Below are 27,149 nucleotides of genomic sequence, written 5' to 3' on the forward strand. Positions count from 1 at the left end.
GTGGTGGGTCACGGTGCCACCTGACAACTGCGGTCTCGACCCACAGGAACTCTGAGTCTGTCGTCTACTTCTGGCAGAACTGGAACATTCCTGTGCACAAGTGGTGCATCAGGTAGGTGCGGGCGTGAGTGGCGGCTGGTAGGTGTGCACCTCGTGGGTGGGTCTGGGCGCCCACCCACGGCCTCCTCCCCTGCAGGCACTTCTACAAGCCCATGCTTCGGCGCGGCAGCAGCAAGTGGGTGGCCAGGACTGGGGTGTTCCTGGCCTCCGCCTTCTTCCACGAGGTTAGTCTCTGCTCTGCAGGGTCCTGCCTTTGGCGGGCGGGGATGAGTGGGGGTGTGTGTGTGTGGCCCCTGAAGGAGCTGCTGACACCCCCATCCCTCCCACCCAGTACCTGGTGAGCATCCCTCTGCGTATGTTCCGCCTCTGGGCATTCACGGGCATGATGGCTCAGGTGAGCTCCCCCCCCCCCTTAATGTGCGGGGCACCCAGCCCTGCGGTCACAGCGGCCTGCTGACTGTCCTGTGTCCCCAGATCCCACTGGCCTGGATAGTGAGCCGGTTCTTTCGGGGCAACTATGGCAACGCGGCTGTGTGGCTGACGCTCATCATCGGGCAGCCGGTAGCGGTGCTCATGTACGTCCATGACTACTACGTGCTCCACCACGAGGCTCTGATGTCGCCGGGCCCCTGAATGGCTCAGGCCCGCTCACTGTGCGCACACACCCAGCCCCGCCCCGTGGAGGGTGCTGGCTGCCCAGGGCCGCCTCGGGTCCCCATCCCCGGGAGGTCTCTCTGCCCCTGTGGGGCTCCCTCTGGAGATGGCAGACCAGGCACAGGCCAGCGCCCTGGGAATCTGCTGTTCCTGCTGAGGGTCCAAAGGTGTCAATAAAGTACTGTCCAGAGTGACCTCCCTTAGCCTGCTGTGGGGAGGGGGCAGCCACCCTGGGGGACTGCGCCGTGGTACTCTTGGGAGGGATGTGGATCTTGGGCCCTCAGAAATGCCACCCAGCTGCAGGGGAGGCAGTGCCCCTCACACTCATGTCATTGGTGGTGGCAACCCTTACTGCCTAAAAAGGCTCAGCCAAGGTCAGACGTACTGTCTGGTCACTGCCCGTTAACCCTGTGGATGGTGGGTGCTCGCTCGGAACAGGGCATCTAAGGACTGCCTGGAAGCAGACCTCTGCTTGGAGCAGGGGTTGGAGCCCTGGGCATGGAAGAGTGTTGAGAATCAGGACTGACGGTTGGAGACTCTAAAACAAGGTCACAAAGGGGAGTCCAGGGGACCTGGGGAAGCTGCTGTTGCCCTCAGTCATGTGCTGGGTGCTCACCCACTGGGAGGCAGGTGCCAGGCCTCTTGGATGAAGCAGGTGGCCTGGCCTAATCCTTGCCCAGGTTTCCCTCTCACATGCATCCTACACACGGAAGGGGGCATGGGTGCCACCCAGCAGCTAGCTGCACCTCCTGGGTGCTGCTGGTCTGAGGCCTGCTCCCCACCTTGGTCCCAAGGGGATCCCCAGCTCCCCAACCCTCAGGCCGCCTTGTTCCCAGACCCTGCCACTCACCAAGCCTGACAGGTGGGGGCAGCCCTGACCCTGTTTCCACCTTATCTTGATGGGCTGGCTCAGACTAAAAGCCTGGGGCTATGCCAGCCCAGGTGTGCCCCGACTTGCCGCTGTGGCTCCATGGGCTGGTGTCTGAAGTGCCTGGGCAGTGGTCTCAACTGCACTGCCCCTGCCCCAACCAGAATCGGGGGTTGCCCTTTGGACACCCTCCAGTATGTCCCTGGCTCCTGCCAAGAGGATGGTGAGCAGTGGGGGCAATTCCTGGGGGCACAGGGTGTCAGCTGGGCACACTGATACATGCCTCCCCCACCCCCTGGCTGGTAGGGCTCAGAAGCCAGATTCCAAAGACAGGGCTGCCCTCCTCTTCTTCGGCCAGACCCCCGGGCACCGAACCGTCCCGTCCTGAAGCTGACCCAGTGCCCTGGGAACACTGCCAGAAAGATATGCAGAGTAGGGTGACCATGGGAAGAGTGACCATGGGTAGAGTCACGTGGGCACAGGCATGCTGTGGGCATTACAGCCCCTCAGCCCTGGGCCCCACCTACCACCCGGGCAGGAGGAAACGGACTCAAGAGGCCACAGCTAGAGCCTGTCCTTTATACATCTCTGCCTGTCCTGTCCGGTCCATCCACCCGCATATATACCTCTGTGTCTCTACAGAAGGGGAAAGGGGAACTTGTAAAAATCCAAAATACAATTCTAACTGTGAACACCCGCAGTACTGTCAGTCCAGGTGTCACCACCCATGGCACGTAGGGCTGTGGCCCTCGCTGCTGACTGGGTGGGAGGGAGCACAGCTGGCCCTCCTCCTGGGGCCTCTAGGAGACAGTGGGATCCTTGGCTTTGGGGGTCTCAGAGCCCGTCAGCAGGGAGACGGTGGGGTCGTCTGTGTAGTCATCCCCCTCGGAGAAGTAGGAGCCCTCCCCCAGCTCGAAGAGCACGGGCAGGTCGCTGCTCCCCACGTCCACGGAGCCTGGGTCCACCAGGAACAGGGGTTGTGCTGTGTAGTGCACCAGCTGCTTTCCTGGGGGGAGGGGGCCTGGTCAGGATGCTGGCGGCGGTGGGGGGTGCAGTAGGGGTGTGGGTGGTTGGGGGCTAGGTGGGGATGCTGGTGGATGGGCAGTGGGGGGGCGCCGGGTCAGGGTGCTCACCTGAGTCGGGGCTGCTGCTCTCAGCCTCCAGAGGCTTGGGGGGGTCCTGGGGAGACATGAGCTCCTGGATCTGCTAGGGCGGGAGTGGGAGGGGTGGGAGCACAGTGAGAGTTCCCACCGGCCCCTTCCCTCCTACTGCCTCCACCCCTGCTCTACACAGCACGCTGAACCCTTCCCTCCCATTCTCCCACCCCTACTCTACGCACGCTGGCCAGGCTGCTGTCAAGGTCAGGCAGGTTCACATCGGGCACTGTCACTGAGGGGCTGAACAGCTGCAGGGGAGGAAGGGTGGTCAGGCGGTGCCTGCAGGTGGGGTGGGGCGGGGCGGGGCGGGACTCACATCCAGCAGGGCGCTGGTGTCCACACTGAAGCCATGGCTCGTCAGCATGCTCTGCAAGTTGTCCAGATTAGAGTCCATGGCGTCCAAATGGTCGCTGAGCTCAGTCCTGGCCAGAGTGAGTGGGGCAGATGAAGCAGGGCCCTGGGCACCCGCCTGCCAGGGAAGGGCTCCCCTCAGCCACACCCTGGGGAGGGGCACGGACGCCTGGCCACCAGGGGGAGTGGCTCGGGCCTCACTGGCTGGTCCAGTCACGGCCGGGCCCTCTAAGGCCGCGCTCGGGCAACACTTCAGGCTGGGGCAGGGGGGTTCTGTGCTCTCAACAGGCTTGATGAAGTCATGCCTTCGCCCTAAGACCCGCTTGTCATGACCCAGAATGCCCTGGGCCACCTGGGGCCACTGGACGGGTGACCAGGCTGGCTCCTAGAGGTGCCCATGGGGCCCAGCCCCACCCTGAGGGAGCCAGTCAGCACAGCAGCAGGAACCTGGTGGCACTCCAGCGGCACCAGGCTGGGAGGCCCGTCCCCGTCGGTGACTTGGGGGCACTGAGGGGCCACTCCCGCGGCAGAGGGCCGGGAGTCCTCGGTTCACTGGGTAGGGCCGAGCTCCCGGCTGGGGAGGCCCGAGCGCTGGCGGAACCCTCCTCCCCCCCAGTGGGGGCGCTAACCCTGGCTGCACGCGGCCGTGCAGAGAGGAGGGGCAGGGGAAGAGGCGGGCGGCCCCAGACATCGGTGGAGCGCGAGCCAAACTGCAAGATACAAACACAAGAGCCCCCCGATTGCAGGTGGGGGCCAGCCGGGCACCGTGCCCCCCGCCCGCGCTCGCCTGGCCTCTGGAGCAGGGCCTCTGCTGGGCAGCAGGACACAGGACCCAGTGGCCTGTCGTAAGAGCAGGTGACAGCGGCTGCCAGGGTGGCCCAGAGAGCAGTTGCAACAGGCCCTCGGCTCCTGCCACAGGATGGCCGGGTTGGCCTCTGTCTCCCTTTCCAGTCCCAAGCTCTGAGCTCAAGGCCAGGCCTGCCGGTTCACCCTGCAGCGACCTGTGTCCTGCTCTCTGGGACAGTCCTAGCCAGAGGCCCGGTGGCACTTCAGGGGCCGTGGTGGACGACAGTACTCACTTGTCCAGGCAGGCTACGCTGAGGCACTTCTCGGGGACTGAGTGGGGTGAGGCGGGCCGGGCCCCCACATCTGTGAGGGGTGTGGCCGAGGCGGCGGGGGCAGGCTCGCTCTCCCGCAGAATGGAGTCAATGAAGGCGGTCGGGGACAGGGGGGTCTCCACAACGGAGGACGGACTCCCAGGACTTGCCTCCTCCACCTGGGGGCTCTGAGGGCTGGGGGGCTCCTCTTTGACTCGCACCAGGGGGCTGCTTGACAGGGGCCTGCACATGGGGGCACATGCGTCAGCAGGAGCCATGGCTGGCCCCAGCCTCCTCCTGACTGCTGGAAAGGTGACGCAGCCCCCACCTCTCGTCTATGATCCCGCCTGGAGAGGCCAAGGGGCTGTTGGGTGCCAGCTCAGTGATGTCAGAGATGATGGGTCCGGAGCTGGAAACAGCATCTGCGGAGTAGAGGCTGGAGCCGCCGTAGGCCGGGGATGGAGCCTGCCATCAAAGGGACGTGAGCACGTGGAGCACCGAGGCAGCACCTGCCCCACCTGGGCCAGGGCGGCGCCCGCTCACCGAGTAGGGTCCGGAGCCATGGATGTGCTCCAGGGAGTACTGCCGGCCATACTTGGGCAGGGAGTGTGCCGAGCTGCCGTCATTCAGCATCAGGGGGCTGCAGGGAAGGGCAGGGTTAGCTGCCTCCCGGCCCGGTGGCACCCAGGACACAGCAAACGAGAGACAGAGGCGGCCCAGGACCCAGAGCAGAGGGACAAGCACCCCCAGCGGCTCACATCTTTCTCTTCAGCCCCAGGACCCGGTTTGACCGCACCAGCGAGATGAGGAATTGGATGAGCTGTGTGTGGGGTGGAGAGGCATGGTCAGCTCGGCCCGGAGGGGACCCACCGGGTGCCCCGCTGGCATGCCACACACCTTGTTGACGACCTTCTGCTGCTGGGCATGCTTCTGTCGCAGGCTGGCCACCTCTCGCCACAGGGCCTCGTTCTCACTGCAACAGAGGGGTGTGCTCAATGGGCTGGACTTCAGGAGCCACGCGTGGGCTGAGGGGGCTCCACACACAATCCAAACCCGCCGGGCAGGTGAAAGGCTGTGGGTGGCCACTGATTGCTGGCCTGTCCCCACCCCGGACAAGGACTGGCTACGTGATGGGGCCAGGGACAGGCCAGGGCCATGAGCAGATCTGCCCTTCTGGTGGTCCACCCCGCCAAGACCCCCACGTCTTCTCTTTTATTTTATTCTATTTTATTACGTATGTATGTATTATTTTTAAATTTTATTTCATTGTTAGTTTCAGGTGTAGCTGCATGTCTTCTTGATGTGGAGTTGACCCTGGCCTCACCTAGAGAGGCACCCGCGTCCTGGGAGGCCAAGTTCGCCTGGTCCTCAATGTGAAGACAGAGCCCAGGAGCCACCTCCATGACATGGGGTCATAAGGGTCCACCCTGAGTGGCTCTGAGGTCACACAGAACCAAGGACAGCCACCCCAGGGCTCCCAAGTGCACAGGAGGAAACTCAAGCTGGCCTTCCTGGGGGTCCTGCCTGGGGGCGCGTAGGGCTGGTTATGTGGAAGCAGACATGGGCCAGGGGCAAGGCTTCCAGAAAGAACGCAAAATGCTTCCTGCTCCCCAGGCCGGAGGTGCAGGTAGGCAGGACAGGGGACGTCTGTGCTGAGTGATGCCGGGACAGTGGGAGCCAGCAGGAGGGGACAGCACTGTGGGCTCAGTGAGGAGGCCGGCCACCCTGGACTGCATGGAGGACCTGGAGGGCTCGGGACACACTGATCAACCTGAGGATCCAGCCAGTGCTGGGAGCCCAGCTCTGCCTGTTGCTGCAGGAACCGGGTCAGACCCCGCCTCCTGGGAATAAGGATGACCCAAGAGCACCTGCCACGGACACTGGGAGGCGGGGCTGGGGTAGGAGCTCCCGACACGGCCCGTCACCCTCTCCGTGGGACCTACTGCTTCATGGCTAGCAGCTTGGAGTCCATGCTTTCCTGCTTCCCCTTCATCAGCTGCACGTCGGTCAGCAGTTTGGTGACACTGTCCTGGCGAATCTTGAAGTCTTCATTCTTCAGGGTGGACACCTGGGTCCCCAGGGGAGCAGTCACTGAGATGGCCCCCCTGGGACACAGGACAGGGCCGCGGGCTGCCTGTCTGATGGGGGACGGGCAGGGAGTCCACGAGGGACAAGCGTGGAGGTGAGGCCCATCGGGAAGAGGGCTGGGTGCAGCCAGACCAGGCCAGCAGGACGCCAAGTGGTTGTTGCTCCCTCACGACCTGTAGGGAAGGTCAAGGACTAGGGGCTGGGAAGGTTGGCTACTCACGCTGGTCACTTTCCTCTTGATGTTCTCCAGGAGCTGCTCCTGGCCACGGAGGAAGCACGGGTGCTGGAACTCGGTGTCGTCCCGCTCTGGCTTGACCAGGCCACCCTGCTCAATGTGGACCACCTTCCGGAAGCCGTCTGCACACATGATGGGGCGAGGGCGGCAGTGCTTCAGGGTTGGGGACCAGGCCCCCACTGCAGTCCGGCCACTGCCCCACCAGCGGACGGGAGGCTCCCGTCATGCCCGGCGCTGCCCACAGTGGCTGCGTGGTCTTGGTCTAAGGGAGACCCTGTGTCCCCGGCAGCTGTGGCCGTGTCCGGCTGGGGCAACACGAGCTTTTCCCTGGGGCCTCGGGCCAGGCCCACGAGGACCCTTCCCCCCAGGCGTCCAGGCACTGGGCTCCATGCCGTGCCCCTGGCCAGCACAGCACAGGGATCAAGCCCTGGTGGGTCTGTCCTCCACCACAGAAGGGTCAGACACCCCCGAAGAGACCACCCCGCCGGGCACTTACACATGTTGAGCTGTCGCACAAAGCTGGCCATGTTGTTGTGCTTGAAGTACTTGGGCAGCACGTCCTTGGCGAACTGGCCCTGGTCGAGCACGTGGAAGCTGTTCCCGCTCTGCCAGGAGACGTGCGGGTGGTCACACGCAGTCCGTGAGGAAGACAGACGCCCCCACCCCAGCCACACTCCCACCCTATGGGCTGCACCATGGTGGCCCGGGGAAGGCAGAGTGGGAGACCTGCTTTGCCGGAGACCAGGACTGGGCAACGGGAGCCACACGGTGGCAAGAGACAGACAAGGGACCTGGTCACAGTCGGGGAGCCCCTGCCCTGGTACCGGGTTTACATCCATGAAACTCCGCAGCACTCGGGAGGGCCCATTCTTTGCGGAATCACTTTAGCTTTCATCAGCAAATTTACCGAGAGCAGCTAAGACCCCAAATGAAGGCAGCCAAGGAAATGGGAACTTAACGTCAGTTACTTGGGAGGAAAACACAGTGCTCTGAAATGCACCTTCCACTTCCTTTTGGCGTCTGAGATAGGAAATAGGAAACGGACACTGAACTGCTCTTTTTGCCCCTGCCTCTTTCCCAGCCCCAGGCCAAAGCTGCTGAGAGGGTGACACCACCGGCCTCTGTGCTGGCAGGGGCTCTGGGGGCTCGGGCAGCAGGCTTGCCTCTGTTGGGGAGGGGATGTAAAGAGCCAGGAGGGTCCCTGTGGCGTCGGGTAGGACCAGAGCACTGCTTTCCGATACAGATGTAAACGTGTGAGGTGAGTGGAAATGGTGGAGGGAGGGCCTCTCAAAATTTTGTCCTCCAAAGCAGCAATAAGAAAACTGGCAAAAAATGTGAGTCAACTTTTTCAGACCTCTGACAACCATAGGATTGCAGCAACATGGGGGGTGTTTATTCAAGAAAAATGGTTGAAATTCAGCCAGATCAGTAAGCTTTGCGGCATTTTAACTTGCCCTATTCCCACCTCCTCTCCTGTGGCCATGAAAACAACAGCTGAAACCAAGGGGACACCAGCATCCTGGCAGCCACGGCAGTGAGTGTAGGGTCCCAGGCCCCACCACCGGAGAACTGTTACTGGACCTTCTGACAGCTCCCTGAAGACTCCACTTGCAAGACTGTCTTTGTTTGATTTGACCCGAGTCTCTCCTGGTGTAAAAAGCCTTTTCCCCTAGGGTTGTTTAATTTCTAAACTTTGTGGCTGCCAAAGACAGTGGTAACAATTGGGGCAAACAACAGGCCAACCAGAAAACTTAAAAGGAAGAGCTGGGCAATGATATATCACGAAAGACCCTGAAAAGCTCCAAAGACCCCTGCACGTGGACAGCTGCATGCACGCTCCGGAAAGCCCGGAGAGAGCCCCAGGCTCTGCATAAGCAGAAAGCAGAGGATAAAGCAGAGGTCAACTGCCCGGCTGAGTGCTGAAGGCAAGCCCCAGCAGAGACTGGATGTACTGGTTCCAGGCATGGAAGGAAACGTCTGTCCCCTTCACTGCCTTACCACTAACCTAACTGAGCAAAGACTTCAGTGGTCACAAGCAACAAAAAATACAAACTGTCCAGAATTAGTTCAGAAAACACACTAAACAGATATCAACAGCTATAAGAAACAACAAGTCCTAGGGAAGGGGGAGTCTCTGATATCCAGAGCTTCGTATATGCCACGTTATGTTAACTGAAAGTCTAGTTTTCAACAAAAAAATACGAGACGTGCAAAGAAACAAGGTGTGGCACCTACACAGGGAAAAAAGGCAACAGAAACTGTCCCTAGCTAGGGAAGCTCATGTTTGATTTACTAGAACAAGACTTTAAGTCAGCTATTTTATGTATATTTGAAAAGCAAAGTCAAACTGCATCTAAAGAAATAAAGGAGAGCATGAGGGTATATCAGCAGAGAGAGGAATTAAAATGAACCAAACCGAAATTCTGGAATCGAAAGCTTTAACAACTCAGATTTAAAGTTCAGTAGAGGGACTCAAGAGCGATTTTGAGCAGGGATGAGGAGGAGTCAGTAAACATGAGATTATCCAGGAAGCAAAAAAACAAAGAAAAACGAACAGATCCTCAGAGGCATGCAGCCCACTACCAAATACCAACATAATGCATAATGGGCGTTCCACAAGAAGAGGAGAAAAAGAGACAGAAAGAATATCTGAAGCAATAATAGTACAAAACTCCCCAAATCTGATGGAAATTATCCAGGAAGCTAAATAAACTCCAAGTACGATAAACTCAAAGAGATTCACTTATATACTTCATAAATGTAGAAAGCAAAAGACCAAGAGAGAATCTTGAAAGCAGCAGGAGACAATAGACTCATTGTGTACAAGGAAGCCCTAATAAGATTAACAGCTGGTTTCTATCTGAAGCCACAGAGGCCAGAAGGCAGTTGGATTACATATTAAAGGTGCTGAAAGAAAAAACCAAACAAACAACAACAAAATCTGTCAACCAAGAATTCCATACCCAGCAAAACTGTCCTTTGCAAATGAAGGAGCAAGTTCCACTTCTGGGATGGCACTGTGGAGATCCACTGAACCATTTCCTAGTGGGGTAAGCAAAGCAAAGCTTACTGAAATAACTCTGGAAATCGTCCTAAAGGCATATAACAAAAAAAAAGCATTTATTCAAAAAAGTTTAAAACCCTGCAAGGACACAACCAACTCCCCACTTCTCACACCAGTCCCCCTTGATGGATGCTTCACTTTGGGAGGGAATGGCCAAGAGGAGGACTCGCACCTCGGTTTCCAGTCAAGACCGACTGTAGCTCCCCAGGAGAGGCAGGCTACACAACATTTCTCATTTTACCGAGCTCCAAATGAAGAGGCGAAATGCCTGGTGACTGCAACCAAGAGGTTGGGGGTCGCCACCCATAGAATGGAGGCTCCAACGCAGGCATGGCAGGCTGAGAATCCTGGGGCTCTCCTCACCCTCAACCCAAAATGCAGGCAGAAGATAGCATCCTTGCTGGGAGAGGCAAGCCGAGAAGACCAGAGGCTGCTGCCCGGCCAGGTGTCCAGAGCAACGGCTCAGAGAATCTGCTCAGGGGAGAGGCAGTCTGAAGGAGACCTCTGAAGCTCTCCCCAAGGGACTCATTTTATTTGAAAGAATGTGTGAAAGCTGAAGCCTAAGGGTGCTCTTGAAAACAACAGGTCTTCTAAATTAAGACTAACAAGCTAAACCATGGGGCAGCTTGTCCACACAGAAAAGAGATAGCTAAGAGCCCTCCTGGGGTCAGAAAATCCTCAAAGACAACCACTGCTCAAATTTAATTGCATCAGACTGAACTTGTGCCCCAGGGCAATGTCAAAAACAATAGGACAATCAGGCAGTGATTATAGGGTCTAAAGGCCGTATGATACGCTAGAAGGCAGTGAACAAAGATTAAAGGAGGAGGAAACAGACCTCACTAAAATAGCCTAGTCAAGGGCCTGCCAAGCTGCACGTTGGTTAAGAGTTGGCTTGGGACACCAGCTCTGAGCAGCAGGGCCCCAGTTCCCACATGGGCCAGTGACACTGCGCCCTCTACAGCTAAGATGGTGAACAACAGCTCGACCTGGAGCTGGGCTGCCGTGAGTCACCAGCGACTAGGCTGCAGTGAAGCTGCAGTGGGCTGCCATAAGCTACTGTTGAGTGGCTGGCAGCTGGCGGGAACTGCCAAGAGCCGCCGTCCAGAGGCCAGCGACCGATCTGCCTCATCCAGGAAGAGCGCAATAATACCAACATGGGGGCCAGTGAAACGACGTCCTCCACACCTAGACTGAAGAACAAAAGGACAGCAACTTGTCTGTTCCCCTTCCCCGATTCCCCAACACTGTTCCCTTCCCCCAATTCCCCAATAAAATCTTAAAAACAAACAAGCAAAAAAACAAGCACGGGGGTGGGGGGTGGAAATCATTCAGAAGTACTATTAATACATATGTAAAATGTAGTTTTCCAACAAAATTACAGGACGTGTAAAGAAACAGCAAGGCGTGACCCATACAGGGGAAAAAAGGAAAAGCAACAGAAACTGCCTGTGCTATAAACATTTGTGTCCAGGTTTTTTCCTTCTAGAAGTTCTATAGTTTTAGCTCATGTATTTTAGCCCATGATTCATTTCGGTCAGTTTCCCCATGTGGCATAAAGTAAACGCCAGGAGTGCATCTGTGCTTTGGATGTCCCATTGTCCTGGCACTTGTTGAAAGGGCTACTTTTTCTCCATGGAATTACAGTGGCACTTTCTCAAATATCAACTTGCCTTAGACAAGTGGGTCTATCTCTGTCCCACTATGTATACGCTTATAGTTATGCCAACATCACTCATCACTGACTAGTATAGTTCATAGTAAGTCTTGGAATCAGATAGTGAGAGTCTCCCAATTTTGTTCTCCTTTAGAGAAAAAGCTTGGCTGCTCTCCAACTTGTGCTTTTCCATATCAACTCTAGGATCAGATTATCAGCATCTACACAAATGTCTGTGGAGATCTCGAAGGGACTGCAGGGGGTCTATTTTCATCTTCCCAATACTGACTCATCTGATGGCATTTCTCTCCACTTATTTCTCTTTCAATTTTTCTCAGCAGAGTTTTGTAGTTTCCATTGCCTAAACTGTGTACTCCTATGTATTTTTTTTCAGAGATTTTTATTGGGGAATTGGGGAAGGGGAACAGCCAAGTTGTTGTCCTTCAATCTTAGTTGTGGAGGATGCAGCTAGCTCAGCTCCCAAGTCTAGTTACCACCTGGCCGCCTATCGGCAGCTCATGGCCACTCGGCTCACAGTGCTGTATTCAATCTTAGTTGCGGGTGGGCATAGCCCACCATCCCATGTGGGAGTCAACCGGCAACCTTTTTGTTAGGAGCCCGTGCTCTCACCAGCTGAGCCATCCTGCCACCTGTTGGCAGCTCAGCAGCAGCTCACTCGGGTTCGGGCGCAGCTCACTGGCCCATGTGGGAATCGAATGGGCGACCCTGTTGCTTAGAGCTCGCGCTCTTAACCAACTGAGCGACTTGGCAGGCCACTAGTATGTACTTTTGAGGTTTACCCCTGGGGTAACTAGACGGCCCCCAATGATCCCTACCTCCACGAATTCACACTTGGGCCTTCTCCTGTGATGTGCCAGGCTGTTCTTTGAGACCAGCAGTATCCAGCAGATGTGATGGCACTCAAAGACACACTGTTGAAGCCACTCTGGGCTCTGGCTGTGTTGAATCGTTTGCTCTGGGGGAGGCAAGCCGACACGTTGTCAGCAGACCTCAGGGGAGGCCCACATGGTGAGGAACTGAAGTCTCTCACTCCCACTTGGGTCCTGAGATGACTACAACCAATGAGAAACCTTGAGCCAAATTCACTTGGTGACTCTCAGGAACTGGGAGATAATGTTCGCTTGTTGTTTCACGCATTTACGCTTGGTGATAAGTGGTAACACAGCAAGAGAGACTACAACTGCTAAATAGTTTATGTTTCTTGATACTACTGTAAATATTTCCAGTTTCCATAGTTCATTGCTACTATGCAGAGATATAATTGACTTTCATATATTGACCTTGAATCCTATGACCTAACTAAACTCCCTTTTAGTTCTAATAACTTCTTTGTAGATCCTTTGGGATTTTCTAAGTAAATGATGATGTTTTCTAGGAATGGAGACATTTTATTTCTTCCTTTCCAACCTTAATGTCTCTTACTTACTTATTTGCCTATCACCTGACCAGGACATCCAGTGCATTGTCAAAGCCAAGTGCTGAAACTGACTGTGACCCCCACAGTGCTGGGCAGGCGAGTGTAGCTGGGGGCTAACTGAGGTTGCGGGTGGGGCCGGCAGGGGGCGTCCTGCTCTCCTCAGCAGACATGGAGTGCCTGGGAAAGGCAGCAGCAAGCAACGGCTGGATGCCAGCAGAGAACATGGACTTCCAATCTTGTTTAACCATTCTTTAGCTCTTATTTTGTTAAGGTTCTTGATGTCTCTGAGACTGTTTTCTTACCTAAAAAGTGGCCAGTTGTCATCTGCTTGCATGATTGTGGATGGAGCAGAACTGATACACAAGAAAACTTAGCCTTATGCAGCACAGGAGTGAACAAGGACAGCTGTGTTACCATTTGGCGGCCATCTCCTGGGGTTCACGGAGGCGCTGGGAGCCCCAGGTCCTGCAGCACACCTCGATCTGCTGCTGGGGAAATCTGGGATGTTCCCTCAGCATTCTGAGTCAACCATCAGCTCTCCAAGGGTGGGGCCAATAGGGCCTGTTGGGTCCTGCCCAACTGGCTTGGTGAGAATGAACATAGGGGACTTACAGGCCCACGGGCTCTTAGCCGGGGAAGACTGTGGCACCCACCTGTCAGAGGAGCTCTGACAACAGTCTATGGCAAGCTCGGGGTGCCCAGGTGTGGCTAGGCCGATTCCTTGAGTGGTCTCATGGGGAGCTGGTGACCTAATTGCAGGAACTGCTCTGCCCCAGACTCTCCAACCAGAGACCCGGCCCCTCAAGTGACCCTCTGACCACTGGCACTCACGGGCCACCTGGTATGGGCCCTGGCCTTGGCGACTTCTGGCTGTTAGGACTCTGGGGTTTCCCCTGGCCCCCACACAACCCCATTAGGGTTGTTCCTGCTTCCAAAGAGAAGAGAATTGCATGTATCAGTGTGGGAGTAGGGTGAGGCCAGGGAGACATCAGGCATCAAAATTTAAGCAGGGCTTCCAAGTGTAGATGGACCAAAAGAGAAGTGCTCTTTACTTACACAGTCCTGACCCCCAGACTAGACAGGCCTGATTCACGGAACACCCCAGCGGGAGGAGGGGAACAGCACAGGCTGCAGGTTGGGAGAGCTGTGGCAGAACCAAGGCCATGCTCGTGGTCACCAAACACCTTCCCTAGGGCGCCAGCTGCAGTGTCCTGCAGGATCTGTCTGGGGAGCAGCTGCGAATCTAAAGGCCCCACGCAGAGTGCATCTGTAATTGCACCAGGATTTGGGGCAGCCACCCGTTGGTCTTTCCCTCACGCTGGGCAGAGGACAATGCTGTCCACACCTGGCCCCACAGGCCAGTTTGTGCACCCCTCCCCCGCTGGTTACTCAACCTGCAGAGTCAGCCTCTAACTTCCCCTAGTCCTCTAGGGCAAAGGCAGATGGTTTCCCTTGACCGAGTGGTGAGAAAACTTCCAGCACAAAGGGGAAAGCACCAAGAGCATGGATGTCGGAGCCTCCCACAGACTGAAAGCCAGACTCGGGGTTGTGAGTCTGAAGAAGACCCAGTGTGGACTCTTGACAGAGGCCTCAGAGCCAGTGTGGGCATTCTTGAGGCCAGACACAGGATCACCTCCTCTGGCCCAGCAGCTCCATAGCCACCTGTGTAGCCCAGTAAAGGGCTTCTTTCTGCTCTTGAGCTAGAGCTCCCCACAGTACCCCACACCCACAGCACCCTGCCCGACCTGCCAACAGATCAGGTAGGAGTAAAACTCAGCGCCAGCTGACATCCCCTGTGGAGAGCTGGGCAACAGGGTTCACAGGCGGTGTGGCGACACTGAGGGGCAGCTGTGACAGGCCTGACAGTATCCGACTTTCCTGTTCAAATCAAAAGCTTTGCCCAGGACATGGCTGCAGGTCATGGGGAGTATGCTGGCAGTACTACACACACACGTCTCACAATCTTTAAGATCAAGGGGCAGGACTGATCATCCTAGCTGAATTAAGCTTGGGACATCCCAGAGCAGCGGTTCTCAACCTGTGGGTCGCGACCCCTTTGGGGTCGAACGACTCTTTCACAGGGGTCGCCTAAGACCATTGGAAAACAGAAAGATATTTACATTACGATTCATAACAGTAGCAAAATTACAGTTATAGAGTAGCAACGAAAATAATTTTATGGTTGGGGGTCACCACAACATGAGGAGCTGTATTAAGGGGTTGCGGCATTAGGAAGGTTGAGAACCGCTGTCCCAGAGGATCTCTGATGCCCCTTCCCAAGCGTTCCCCGAGCGTTAAGGAGAAGGAAAAAGTGAGGATGGCAGGGTATAAAAAGAAATGGAGAGTGGCTTCTTTTGGTCAGGTAAGTTCGAGGTCTCGAACCAAGGGATGGTGGTAATGTGGCAGCCTGTGAGAAAGCACCCTGCCCCTCTTCGGGACTCGTGCGGCCATTGAAGAAACAGGCACTGGAGGATGGAGGACACACACAATGATGTCACTGGGACCAACAGAAAATGTCTCCAACAGAAATGCTGCATGACTTCCAGTCTCTTTACTCCCCAGCACTCTTCAGGCAGAGCTTCAGCAAACAGCCCAAGAGTGAGAGAACCTGGCCTTCAGCTAAGGGCTAGTAGCTTCCATCAAGGGTTTTCCTTGTTCCTAATGGCTTAACAGTATGGAAAGGACGGCCTTAGTAAGTCTGAGGAACCCCGCCCTGCCTGCTGGGCACACAAGTTTTGGCCCTCAGGAGATCAGGCATATGTGGAGGTGCCCAGAGGCTGTGCACCACCAGGACGGCCTTTCTACAGGCCACCCTTTCTCCTGGACTATGGCTCTGGCCTTGCCCCGACACCACATCACAGCCAGGAGGTAAACGGAACTCTCATCTCCAAGTCCAGACACAGTCTCTGATTTACTTCTGCAAACCAGAGCTGACCGGTCTCGCCGAGTCAGGCGATGTAAACAAGCCTGCTGCCAGGCAACTCGACACAGGGACGTGAATAGAGGCGCCCTGTGAGGAATGAAAAACAAAGCTGCTCTCGGGAACCCCCAGCTCTGGGATCTGGACACAGGTTCGAAATCAACCTGAACTTTAGGACGTTTTACTTTCTGTTCGCTCCCTTTCCTTCTGCACTCGAGCAACGCCCTCGATTCATGCGCCCAGTCCTGATTTTTTCCGAGGAGCTCCCGACCACACCACCCTGGTAATGATCTGAGAAGGTACAGAAAGGCACCTGGACACAACGTTCGCTAGAGAAACCCTGTGCTGTTCAAAGGACAGACACACCTCCGCAGTTTTCCCACAGTTAGCAAAAGCCCAAAGAAGGAGAGGCTCTTCCTCCCCACCCCAGGGAAACTTGGCAGAAACCGGCGAGGAGCGGGCCTCCTCCCGCTGGGCTCCCTGCCCCCACACTCGGGCGGGCGAGGTGGGGAACCGGCCCTGCCCCCTACCCCGGGGCTCGTCCCACCGCTCACCGGGCTCCAGCAGATAAGCGCGTCGGTGTCCGGGTCGCTCACGAGGGTCCACAGCTTGGTCAGGAAGGCCGGGACGTTGCTGGGCCCCGCCGCGCCGGGGCCCACGGGTAGATCCATAACGGGCAAGGCAGGGAGAGGCGGAGGTAATGACAGCGAAGAGAGGGCGAGGGCCGGGCTAGCGTTGCCGCAGAGTCTGCAGCCCGGGCCGCGCCGCCGCCGCCCGCTGCGCACACACAGCCCCGAGGCCTATCATGGCCGCCGCCATCTTGCGACGCGCGCGCTCCCGCCGGCGCCGCCCGCCCGCGTTCCCAGTACGCGCGCACGCCGACCCCGTCCTGGTCTTGGGCCCCGGGCCCCAGGCCCCGCCCCGGCCCCCGCGCGCCTGCGCGTGCCGGCCCAACCCCCCGTCCCACCAATCAGGCCGCGCGGGGCGGGCTGGCCGCGCCCTGTGACTCCACGGATCCCGCCCTCCAGCCCACGCGACCAGGTCGCTGCCGGAAGTGGCGGAGAAGCATGGCGGGCGCGCGGAACGCGGGGAGCGAGGCGGCGGCGGGAGCGCGGTCGGGGAAGCGGCCTCCGGAGCCAGAGCCGGAGGAGGTGACAGCGGGCTGCGCGGGATGGCAGAGGGAGCGGGGCGGCGCGGCCTGGGGCCGTTGTGCGGGTCGCACGTGGTGGCCGAGGGCGTGGGGCCGAGCTCCGTGTGCGGGCCAAGGGCCCGCGGCGAGCCGGCCCAGCGTGCAGCGGGCCTAGGAATGAGAGGAAGAATGGGTCGCCTGCCCTGTGCTGGAGGTGACCCTGAGGGGGTGTCCTAGGCAGAGAGCACCCCCTGCGCAAAGGGCGGCTGGAATATTGTGTGGGGCGGTTCTGTGGGTTGGAGGAACCGCCTGAGCAGGAGAGAAATAGCAAGGGGAGCTGGCACCCTGTGCAGCAGCCTCTCAGACCTTTTGATTTATGGATCCTACAGCTAAAAAGATTTTAGCTTGCACTCACAATAAATACTTACGTATGTTACATACGTTGTAAAAATAAAAGAGGATTGGAGAATAAGGACTCGTGAATAGAACTCAGTGCCCGCTGCATGGGACGTAGTTTTAGCTGGACCCATGGTTGCTAATGCTGTCCCGCGGAACCCCCAGCTCTGTTGTGGGGGTGTCACCAAATCTGTGTTGTAGAAGGCATGCCCAAGTGGACCGCCTCAGCCGACTCCACTTAGCTGGATTATCAAGCTACCCTTCACTTTGTGACATGTCCTCCTGCTGCCCCCATCCCAGCAGGCAGCTCTGGGCTGCGTGCCCCCCTTGGCTCTGCACTCAGCAAGAACAGTTCCTGTTTGTGCCAAACCATTGATGCTATTTTTACTTGCTGCTGTAATTGTGTAGCTAAGTAAATATGGGCGATAAGCAGCGTGAGTTGCCTGTGTGTCAGAGTCGCGTCTGTGAAAACTGAGTTGAGTGTCATGAATGACTATTCAGTGCAGGCTGTCCAGGTAGGTGAGAGGCTTGCAAGTATGTAAAAACAGTGAAACCTAGGACTCTGCACTCCTGTCCTTCCTAAAAGTCTGCGAGTTCTTGTTCCAAATTCAAAGGCAACAATAGGCCCACTCACTGTGCTTCGTGTCCTGTAGAGTTAGGGGTGAGGTGCTGTCCACTCAGGAAAAGCTCTGGTCCTACCCATGAGGGGCAAACCGGTGGTACCTGGTTTTAAGTCAAGCTTGTATCATTTTTATTGCTTTTGGACTGCTACATCCACTGTGGGTCTCAAGCAGGTTGAATATGGAGGCTTCTACTTCCGGTGGGAAAAGCCCTTCAGGGGTTCTGGTCCTCTGCTGGCACCAGCCCCCGCCCAGCGCCCTCTAAGCTCTGGGGCTTCCAATGCCAGGGTGGGCTGTGGACGGTGGAGAGCTGGTGTTGGTAATGCGGTGGGAATTGGGCCCCGAGAAAGGGGACATTGTCCTTGAGAGCTCTTCCCATGCGAGATGCTAGGAGTTAGATGTCCCTTCCTGTCGGCGGAGGTGGACGGTGAGGAAGGCGGGGGTTGGGTGCCTGGTTTTGGTGGAGATGGAGGCTTGTGATCTGAGGGCTGTGGCCTTGGAGGCTGGCCACACAGAGCTGTGGGTCAGCATGCGACCTGGTGAGCCAAGGCTGGGGGGCGGGGCTGTCAGGTCTGGCTGACACTGACGCTGTGCTTCTTTCAGCCCTCTCTCCTTGCCCCTGCTCCCAGCCTTGGGGATGGCAGCGATTCTGGCCTCTCCGACAGTGACAGCGAGGAGAGTGTGTTCTCAGGCCTGGAAGATTCCGGCAGTGACAGCAGTGAGGACTCCGCTGAGGGAGAGGATGGGCCCAGCAGTGGTGAGGGCCACGGCGTGGCAGAGAAGACCACTGGGCAGCAGGTGCAGGTGGGTGAGCCAGGACCCCCTGGGGGGGTTCTCCCCTCTAGATGAAGGTGGCCAAGAAGGAACGTGCCCACCTGGCCTTGGGCTGTTTAGTGGAGCTGCCCCCTTACTGCTTTCTCCAAGTTCCTTTAGGAACCCCCAGGCCTTCGTCTCTCTTCCAATGCACTGGGTCATATTTGGGACGAGGTGGGACACTTGTTAGAAGCTGGAGTGCTCTGAGCTCTAGGGCACTGGTTTTCAACCACACCATGTGCTCTGTTCACAGGAACTCCAAAACTCCTGGTTCCTGGGCTTCCCCCTCAGGTGATTCTGATGTCCCCTCTCCATGGGACTGAGCCCATGTTACTAGACTCAGTCACAGGCTGGGTTTCTTAGGGGCAAAGCCCGAGGTCGGGATTTGTGTGCCTGGGGACATGTGAGGGGCCAGTGGGCAGGAGCACCCACCTCCCCGACCCCAGAGGACCCTGTTCTTTGATGCTGGGGAAGGGTGCATTCTGCTCTAGTCTTAAGCTAAAAAGACAAGAGAAAAGCTTAATTAACTGAAATATTATAGGTTTGTTATTTACAGTGTTCTAGAAACACGTTTATAACTTTATCCTTCCACTGGCTTTGGTGTTCTGGAAGTTAAGACCTTGGCTTGTACAGAAGTCTACCCCATAACGGAAACCAAAAGGCCATGCTTGTTTGATGTGTTACCTTAAGAAGAGAAGATTTAAAATCAGACTTAAACCCCCCACCCATCCAAGCTTCCATCGCAGTGCTGGTGTGCACAGGGGGACATGTGCGTTCGTGTGGGGGCCATGGTTTGTGGGATTATAGACAACTGCTCGTTTTCTTGTTAACTTTCTAAAATTACAAAATACACCCTCCTTGACAAGAAAAAAAAATCTATTAACAGTATCCTGTCAAGAGCGGAAGTCCCCACTCATTGCCTTGCCCCACTTGGTGGCCACAGTTAATCATTTATCTGTCCAGGTCGTCCCCCTTTAAAAATTAAGGATTTACACATGTAAGTATTTAAAGTTTTTCCTTTAAAAAAAGTATTTTTGTCCTTTTCATAAACAAAATTTTATTTTTAAAAGTTCTGATTTTTAAAAATCAAGTAATTCTTTTTTTGTAATAAAAATAATTTTTTACTTAAACTCTCTAAACTAGGTAATGTGTGCAGATGTCCTCAGATACTATCCAGAGGAAGGGGCGCTGGCTCCGGGCGTGCCCATGCCATCCCCTCTGAGCTGCTGGGCATGTGCTCGCCCACCTGGCTTCTCAATCAGGTCTCATGCCCACCTAGCTGGATGCTCTTTGCAATACCTTGTGGCCCTGGAGAGAGCAGTGCCCCACCTTCTCCAGAGGGCGGGGGCCTGAGCCCACCTGGGGGGGGCAGTTCCTTGCTGCAGCTGAACCGTGCCCCGCTTGGGGCCTGGCCCTTCCCTTCCTCGCTGTGCTGGAGCAGGTTTCACCTGCAGTGGCTCCCGCCAGTGAGGTGTCCCCTCCTGTTCATGCCCAGGCCCCGAGGGCTGACCTGAAAGAGCCCTGTCAGTCTTGTCTCTGGCTGCTTATGCTCTAGCTGAGAGTAGAGTCAGCCCCTGTGAGAGGACTTTCTGTTCCAAAACGTGGTCTTCAGGACTGGGTTCCAGTGTCTCCAGGCCAAGGCAGAATTGGAGAGGTAGAGATCCCCCATCTTCCCTTTTCACCTGTTCCTCAAAGGCTGTCTGCACCATCCACCTGGCTGAGCTGCTCATTCCCTTCCCGTCTTTGGATGGTCTGAGCCCGTGTCCATCCCAAAGCCCCGCCGGTGGGAACTGAGCCAGCAGGCCAGTGGCTGAATATGCTTCCTGCATATTCTGGGTGCCATGAGTGTGGCTGCACGAGGCATCCAGGAGTGGCCCCAGGAAAGCCCAGTCATGCACAGTGTTGGTGGCCCCTGGTCAGGCCTGCTCCTCTGTGGTCCTGGAGCCAGCCAAGGGCTGCTTGCTGGCGTGGAACCTTCCTGCCATGCTGAGGGAGACCGGGCCTTCTGGGGTTTCTTCCAGCCCACCTTTATCTGCCAAGGTGGTGGGTTTTCACATGTCACACCATGGGACTTCTGCCCAGACATTCTTGCCACTGGGGATGGGTCCTCAGCACATGCTCCCCCTTCCGTTGAGCAGCTTCCCACCACCACAAGCTCCACGAGCCTGTGCCAGCGGCGACCCGCCCACTCTTTTGTCTCTGCCACGTGCCCAGCGCTGACAGAAAGCCCCTGGGGCTCTGGCACATGGCCACGGCCACGATGTGGTCCTGCAGATAATCAGTGATCTTATGTGAGCTACTTTGCAAGCGAAAGTGACGTTGGCCTGGGACCACCGGAGAGCGAGCTGACTTCTGTGATGAGAGCACACAGCCGGGGCCTTGTCTTTGGCGGCTGCCCTTCCAGAGCCCAGCTCTCAGCAGGTTGTCCATGTCCGCAGGTCTCTGGTGATTTGTGCTGTGCGCTCCTAACTGTCATGTAGCCCGTTGCTGCTTTCTCAACATTCCGCTGGCCAGATGCATCCCCCAGGACCTTCCTACCAAGGGTGGGTGGGCAGATCCCCCTGGACCGCTCAGCTCCATGCATCTGAAGAGCACCTTGCTGCGCAGTCAGGCTGCGGGTGCGAGCCAGCAGGGAGAGGGCCAAACTGGGTGCAGTTCCTCAGGGCTGTCTGCATGTAGCATGTGTCCTGTGACAAGGGGCTAGGTCCCCACAGAAGGTAGCTGGTTGGTTTGCTTAACCGCCTGGTGGTACTGTACCTGGTAGATCACTTTCAGAAACCCCTATCCCGTAAGTCTCTGAAGTCCAGTTGTGTTTGATACAGTGGCCCAGACAGACTAGGGACATCCTACTGAAAGCATTCCATGGGTCAGAGCCTCACAGCAGGTTGGCTGCTGGCATGTTGCCAGCGGCCCCTGGCCAGGCCTCACCCTCCTTGTCCACTGGGAGACGCGGGGATGGGGCACAGCTGCTGGAGCATTGCCTCCCCCAGGTGCCCGCTGCCCTTGGCAGCCATGTCTGCCCACTGTGGGCGTGCTCCTCCCGTCACTTCTCTCTCAGGTCCTTGGTGTTGATTCGTATGTGTCCACCACATTCTTTCTAAGGAATGTGTGCATGACATGACCGCGTGGCATCAGATAGTACTGGGCAGCGTTTGGGAGCTCCTGGAGAGACCCTCCCAGGCTCCAGTGTGGCTGTCCGTTCACGCTGCCTTCTGTCTGTGCCTCTGAGGGCTGCCCACCTGTAGGTGGGTGGTCACGATCTTTCGCCATTACAAGTGGTGCTGGTCACAGCGTCATCTACCTAGCTGTCACACATGCAAGCAATTCTTGGGGTGAGTTCTGAGAATTTCCAGGCCAAAGGGTCAGCGAGCTTTTAGTTGTGGAAGGAATTCCCAGGTATCCTTCAGGGCAGGTGCGCCCCTTTGCGCCCCCACGGCCACCCTTGGGCCTGCTTCCCACCCCCGTCGACACCGAACGTGGGTGACCTTTGTTTCTCCCACCCTGATAAGTGGAAAAGCAGGCCCTTGTTGCTGTGTGATTCTTCCCCTTCAGTGGGAATGAGGCAACTTTTCCTGCGTTTCTGTGAAACCTGTTTCAGCTGAACCCGTGAGCGCCTGACATGCAGAGTCCATCCTGTTGTGTCATAGAGCCTGGCCGGACAGTTTCCTTCCGGTGCCGATGGGTCTCGTGTTAGATGCGGTGTGGATGAGCTCAGGGCTGAGGGGAAGCAGTGCTTGTCTCTCGGTCCCTTTTAACTCCCATTTTCCCTAAAACTCAGCTTCCTGTCCACCCCAGAAGTCCCTCCTTTTCCCTTGGTTGGAGCAGCTGTGTGTCTCCTGGCGGCTCCTCCCGGGCAGTGTTAGGTTTCTGGTTTTGCTGCACGTGTGGCCGGGGTGGGGCCCCCTCACCCCTCTGCTGCAGTGAGCTCATCTCCGTCTGCTCCACTCTGAGCACCACCCCTGTCTCCAGCTCTGGCCTTCTCAGGGCTCACAGCTCTGTGTCCCTGTCCTCTGCCACCTTGTTGACCTGTCTACCAGGCCAGTCGCCGGTCTCCTGGCCACTCTGCAGCCCCTGCCCGTCACACTCTTGTCAGCGTGTCTGCAAGCCTGCCCACTGGGAGAGCCCTTTGCCCGCTGACTGCCCCTGAGTCCCCGGAGGAGCCTAGAAGCGCCCCCTGCTTGCCACCTGTTGCTCCCCCATCCGAGCCCTTGGCTACCTTCTCGCCTCCCTTGCTTCCTGGCTCTCCCCTGACTGCCCACACCCCTGCTGTCTACACCCGGAGGCAGTGGCCTGGCTGCTGGCGTGAGTGGAAAATGGGACACTGGAAGAGAGCTTCCTTAGCGCCCCCAGGCCCCCGGCTCTCACTGCCCAGCCCCCCTGCTTTCCACCCCCCAGGAGAGATGCTGGCCGGTGTGTGGCACCTTCCCGTGGTTACACGTGCTCAGTGGGCTTGTGCCTAGAGCCATCTTTTCCCTTTTGTGTGTGTTCAGATCCATTTTCTCTACTTGTCGTATTTGATTTAGTCTTTTCTATTTACATGGGGCCTTTTTCTATTTTGTTTTCTTGCTCTCTTGTGGAAACGTTGCCATTTTCATTAGTTGAGTTTGTTTGCCACATTCAAAAAATACCTAGCAATAATGTGTTGCATTTTCCAGATAACTGAAGGTCCCTGGTCATGCCATCTGTGCATGGAGATCACTGCAAGCCCTCTAGCAGGAGCTACCCTGTGCCCCTGCCGGCCCTCTGGCTTCGCCCACAGCCCCTCGGAAGCCACCTGGATGTGGGGTCCAGTTGTGCGAGGTGCCCTGGCCCAGGGAACTTGCCTCCTGAACCCCACTTCCCTTGGGGCCTTCCTGTTGCCCCTGAACAACCCACATGGGCAGGTTCAGGGGACAGTGCCAGGGAAGGTTGAGGCCATCTTGGGCTGTGTGGATTGGCAGCCTTGCCCTGCCACCTCGTGTCTGTGTCTGAGGACCTGGGGTCCCAGATGCAGCCAGTTGGGGCTGGGTGGCGTGAGACACAGGAGATGGATCAGGGTACGTGGACCTTCACCCCTCTGCTGGCACCCTTTTCTATTTTATGTTTTACTGGTCGTCTTTTTTAACTCTTAAGTTTTTTTTTGACTCCCTACTGCCCAACTACAACGAAGTGTCTCTAAACTTGGAAGGAGTGAGGTCCACTAGGTCTGCCAGCTCCCAGAGCCGGTCTGGGGCCCTGGGCTGCGCCACGCTGCTGCCCCCTGGCGGCCGCCACCTGCCCTTCAGCTTCCCAGCGGGAGGAGGAAGCCGTGCCCTAGGGGCTGGGGCTCGTGTGTGCGCCCCTGCCCTTGCCAAGGACCTGCACTCTGAGGCACTGCAGGGCAAGGGGACGTGTGGCACAGGTGGTGTGGGACTCGGCTCAGTGCCTGGGGAAGCACCAGGTAGGCTGGCACTGTGGGCAGCAGTATAGACACCCCGGCCCAGGGCCAGGGGCAGGTGTGCCCGCTGGTTGCTGCCATGGGCAAGGATGGGAGAGAGCTTTGGGCCCTGGGCAGAGGCAGGAGCTTGGGGTTCGCCCTCCATGCCCCCCACCTGCGCCCCACACCCGTCTGGCCGAGCTGACCCACTTTGAGCGGGCAGGCCTCCCACAGCACCGGCAGCGGGGGTGGGGGGAGACATGGAAACCGAATCCTGCCTTGTTCCTGGCCTGGAAAAAAACTTAGTCTCCCACCCTCCTTACACTGAGGGGAAAACCAGGCGGGAGGAAGAGCCGCCTCGGGGGGCCTTTGGCTCCTGCCCGGGCAGGGGGGCAGGGGCAGGGGCAGGAGGCGTGCTCTGGGTGGGTGGGCGCTGAGCTCTGCACTTTGCTGCCCCCAGGGGTGGGAGGTGGGCTGTTTTCCCCATCACTCTGGTCCTGGTGTGCCCTGCCCCCCACCCTGTGAGGGGTCTGTTTTCCAGGTCAGGGTGTGAATTCTCAGTGACACCCACTCACTGACCTGGTAGGTCGGTCAGCCTGGGGCCACGTCCCAGCATTCTGCGGGTTCGGGGCGCCTTTCGAGGCCCTTGGTCAGCAGGGCTGGGGGGGGGGTCTCAGCTGCAGCAGGTGACAGCGAGGCCTTGGAACCAGGGTCTTGCCTGAGGAGGGGGCCGGCCGTGGCCCCTGTGATGGTGGCTGATGGTGAGTGCCACACCCTCCCCAGGCGGACCCCCCAGCCCCTCGCCTTGTCCCCCGACCCCAGGCTGGCTCTGGGCTCTCGGCTGGTGGCTTCTTGCTGACTGCTCCTTTTCCAGTCTGGCACTAGGTGTCAGCCCCTCCCTGGAGTCCTCCCCTGGAGCTGGGACATCGTGATGGGTGTGGCCCTTGACAGAGGATGCTGCCTGGTGGAGCCCCCCCCTCCCCCCGAGTGGCCCTTAGACCTGGGGTATCCCTGGTCCTGTCCTGAGGACCCAGGAGCTTCTCAGAGATTGGGGGTGGCAGGGACCTTGGCCTCAAGAGTGAGCAGGAGGGGGCCGGGGCCCCTGGACCTGGGATCTACCCGAGGTCAAAGAGCATTGGTGCCTCGACTTAACCACTCTCCCCTTATCTTGCAGACTGCTGGGACCCCTTCCCCAAAGACGGAGGCGGCAAGAGCACAGAGCGACGATGAGTACATGCAGGACAGTTCTGACGAGGAGGTAGGGCTGGGCTCTGCCAGGGCAGAGGAGAGTCGGGCCGCAGTGAGGCCTGAGTGGGCGTCCTGGCCCTCAGCCCCGCTCTCGGTCTGGAAGAGCAATTTTGGGGTCGGGGACTCGTGACTGCAGGAGTGTGTCAGCGCCCGTGGAGGGAGGGGGTTGGGTGTGGCACAGCGGCCGTGGGCTGTGGACCCCCGGTGTATCTGTGGGAGCTGACTGATACTGGGGTCCCCATGTGCTCCGTGGGGGCTGTGCTAACACTCTGTCCTGGGCACCGAGGACAGCAGTGCTCTCAGCTTCCTGCAGGTGGCCTGCCTGCTCTGCCCCATCCCTTCCCGGTGTCTTCGAGGTGCCGGCTGGCCTGGCCTCTGAATCAGTCGCCCCTCAAGTTCCCGGTCTGAAGGGACAAGTAGGAAGAGTGTGGTGTCGGGCGAGGGGCGCTCAGTTTGGCTCCAGAGGTCCTGATGTCAGCGGCCCAGTGCCGTTGGGGAGGGCTCCGAGCTGAGGAGCTCCGACCCTGAGGTGGCCAGTGTGCTGGCCCACCTGTCCCCGCCCTGGCGTATCCAGGCCATCGGGCAAGGCTGTGGCCCCTGCAGGTGTCCCCCAGGTGTGGCCTGGGGGCTGGGGAAGGATAATCTTGGTGCATGCCCACAGGGACAGGGTCCTTGGCCGCAGGAGCGCTTCCTGCTGCCTGTCAGGGGCGCCCAGGGCCTGGGGAGGCGCGGCCCCCCTGCTCGGCTTCCACCCCCATCCTCGCGCTCCTGGCAGCGGCTGCAGGAGCCTTGGCCGCCCGCCCGATCCGGTCTCTGTGCGTTCAGAGAACAGAGACAAAACAAAATAAATTGGTTTCCTGGCCGGAGCAGCGGGCGCACTCTGCGAGGGGGGGCCGTGCAGCACGGCTCCCTGCCTGTCTCCCCCCTCCCAGGGGCTCTGGCTGTCGGCAGCCACATCCTGTCGGCTGCTTTTTTATATTTGGTATTTTGAGAAATCGATGATGATTGTAAATGGAGTGCGGGGTGGGGGGGTGGGGGGGTGGGGGTGCGTTGGGCCTGCCCAGGGGCGGGGCTCCCCCCACCGGCCTGTCCCAGAGCCACTGTGGGGGCTGCGGGGGCTGCTTCCTCCTGCGATGACTATCCCATATGTTGGCCTGAGTGACAGGAGGGAGCCGCAGTGCCTGCCGGTGGCCCGAGGGGGCGGCAGAGCTCAGCTTTCATGAGCCTGAGGCAGAGGGTCCTGTCCCCTGGGAAAGTGTGCACCGTGGTCGCCCATGTCTCCCTCCTGCGGTTGTGCTGTGTCTCTGCCACCTGAGCAAAATGGGGCGGACTTCGGGGAAGGGGCCCGGGAGGCTGAGGTGGCGATGGTCCCATCGGTTGCCAGGGCAGATGGGGTGCGGTGTGCCGGCCGAGGTGACCAGAGGGCATGGGGGCAGAGCCCTGAAGTCGGTCGGTGCCTGTGAGGGGCCACGATCCGCGGACACCACTCATGTCAGGGCAGCCCCTTGTCCTGGCAGTGTCTCTGGAGGTGGCCCATGGTGCTAGGACCCCACTGAGGCTCTAGGCAGCCCCCAGCCGTTGGCTGGGGCATATGCTCCTGGGAGAGAGAACCTTGGGCATGAGGAGTGCTGCCCAGCCTCCCCGCCTCCTGGGCCTGGGTCTGAGGCCTGGGCTGGGCCACTCTGGGGCTCTGGGCCCTCTGATCGCTGGCCTCTTGCTGGGCCTGGCTTTGGGGACCCCCACCCAGATGCTGACTGGGGAGAGCCCGCGTCCATATGCTTGCCCTCAGCCCTTCCTCCAGACTCATGTCCCACGCTGCACCCCGGGTCCTGGCCGCCATGTGGGGAGCCTTGAAGAGCTGTGTCTGCTCCACCCCCACGTGTCCACCTCGCCCCTCAACAAAGCACGGCACTTCACAGACGTGATCTCATCCAGCCGCCGGGACCCTGGGGGCGGGGG

At 58.1% G+C, this 27,149-nt stretch overlaps 3 protein-coding genes across 8 annotated transcripts in view; 2 read left to right on the top strand and 1 right to left on the bottom strand.

Annotated features, from left to right (window-relative positions):
* The window catches only part of DGAT1 (diacylglycerol O-acyltransferase 1), a 9,364-nt gene extending 8,456 nt beyond the window's left edge, over positions 1–908 (top strand). For both annotated transcript variants that reach the window (XM_019630204.1, XM_019630203.1), the window contains exons 14-17: positions 47–112; positions 197–284; positions 392–454; positions 535–908. In XM_019630204.1, coding sequence (XP_019485749.1) covers positions 47–112; positions 197–284; positions 392–454; positions 535–693 — 376 coding nt within the window. In that variant the 3' untranslated portion in view covers positions 694–908. The remainder of the gene's footprint in view (positions 1–46; positions 113–196; positions 285–391; positions 455–534) is intronic.
* A 1,231-nt stretch (positions 909–2,139) lies between these two features.
* On the bottom strand, positions 2,140–16,458 carry HSF1 (heat shock transcription factor 1). Of its 5 annotated transcripts, none has more exons than XM_019630206.1 (14): positions 16,144–16,458; positions 7,007–7,115; positions 6,496–6,632; positions 6,131–6,255; positions 5,085–5,160; positions 4,946–5,007; positions 4,731–4,827; positions 4,516–4,652; positions 4,170–4,430; positions 3,720–3,800; positions 3,056–3,161; positions 2,922–2,987; positions 2,716–2,785; positions 2,140–2,588 (listed from the first exon to the last, which is right to left on the bottom strand). In XM_019630206.1, the coding sequence occupies exons 1-14, from the start codon at positions 16,258–16,260 to the stop codon at positions 2,383–2,385; spliced, it is 1,650 nt and encodes a 549-aa protein (XP_019485751.1). In that variant the 5' UTR covers positions 16,261–16,458; the 3' UTR covers positions 2,140–2,382. The 5 variants fall into 5 exon arrangements, with proteins under 5 accessions (XP_019485751.1, XP_019485750.1, XP_019485755.1 ...); XM_019630205.1 differs by having other exon boundaries at positions 2,716–2,788; XM_019630210.1 differs by lacking the exon at positions 3,720–3,800.
* Positions 16,459–16,643: 185 nt separating this feature from the next.
* The window catches only part of BOP1 (BOP1 ribosomal biogenesis factor), a 22,213-nt gene continuing 11,707 nt past the window's right edge, over positions 16,644–27,149 (top strand). The window contains exons 1-3 of the mRNA XM_019630289.1: positions 16,644–16,740; positions 18,338–18,538; positions 25,117–25,200. Coding sequence (XP_019485834.1) covers positions 16,657–16,740; positions 18,338–18,538; positions 25,117–25,200 — 369 coding nt within the window. The 5' untranslated portion in view covers positions 16,644–16,656. The remainder of the gene's footprint in view (positions 16,741–18,337; positions 18,539–25,116; positions 25,201–27,149) is intronic.

The sequence above is a fragment of the Hipposideros armiger genome, unplaced genomic scaffold, assembly GCF_001890085.2.
Source record: "Hipposideros armiger isolate ML-2016 unplaced genomic scaffold, ASM189008v1 scaffold_897, whole genome shotgun sequence".
In the NCBI taxonomy this organism is placed as follows: domain Eukaryota; kingdom Metazoa; phylum Chordata; class Mammalia; order Chiroptera; family Hipposideridae; genus Hipposideros; species Hipposideros armiger.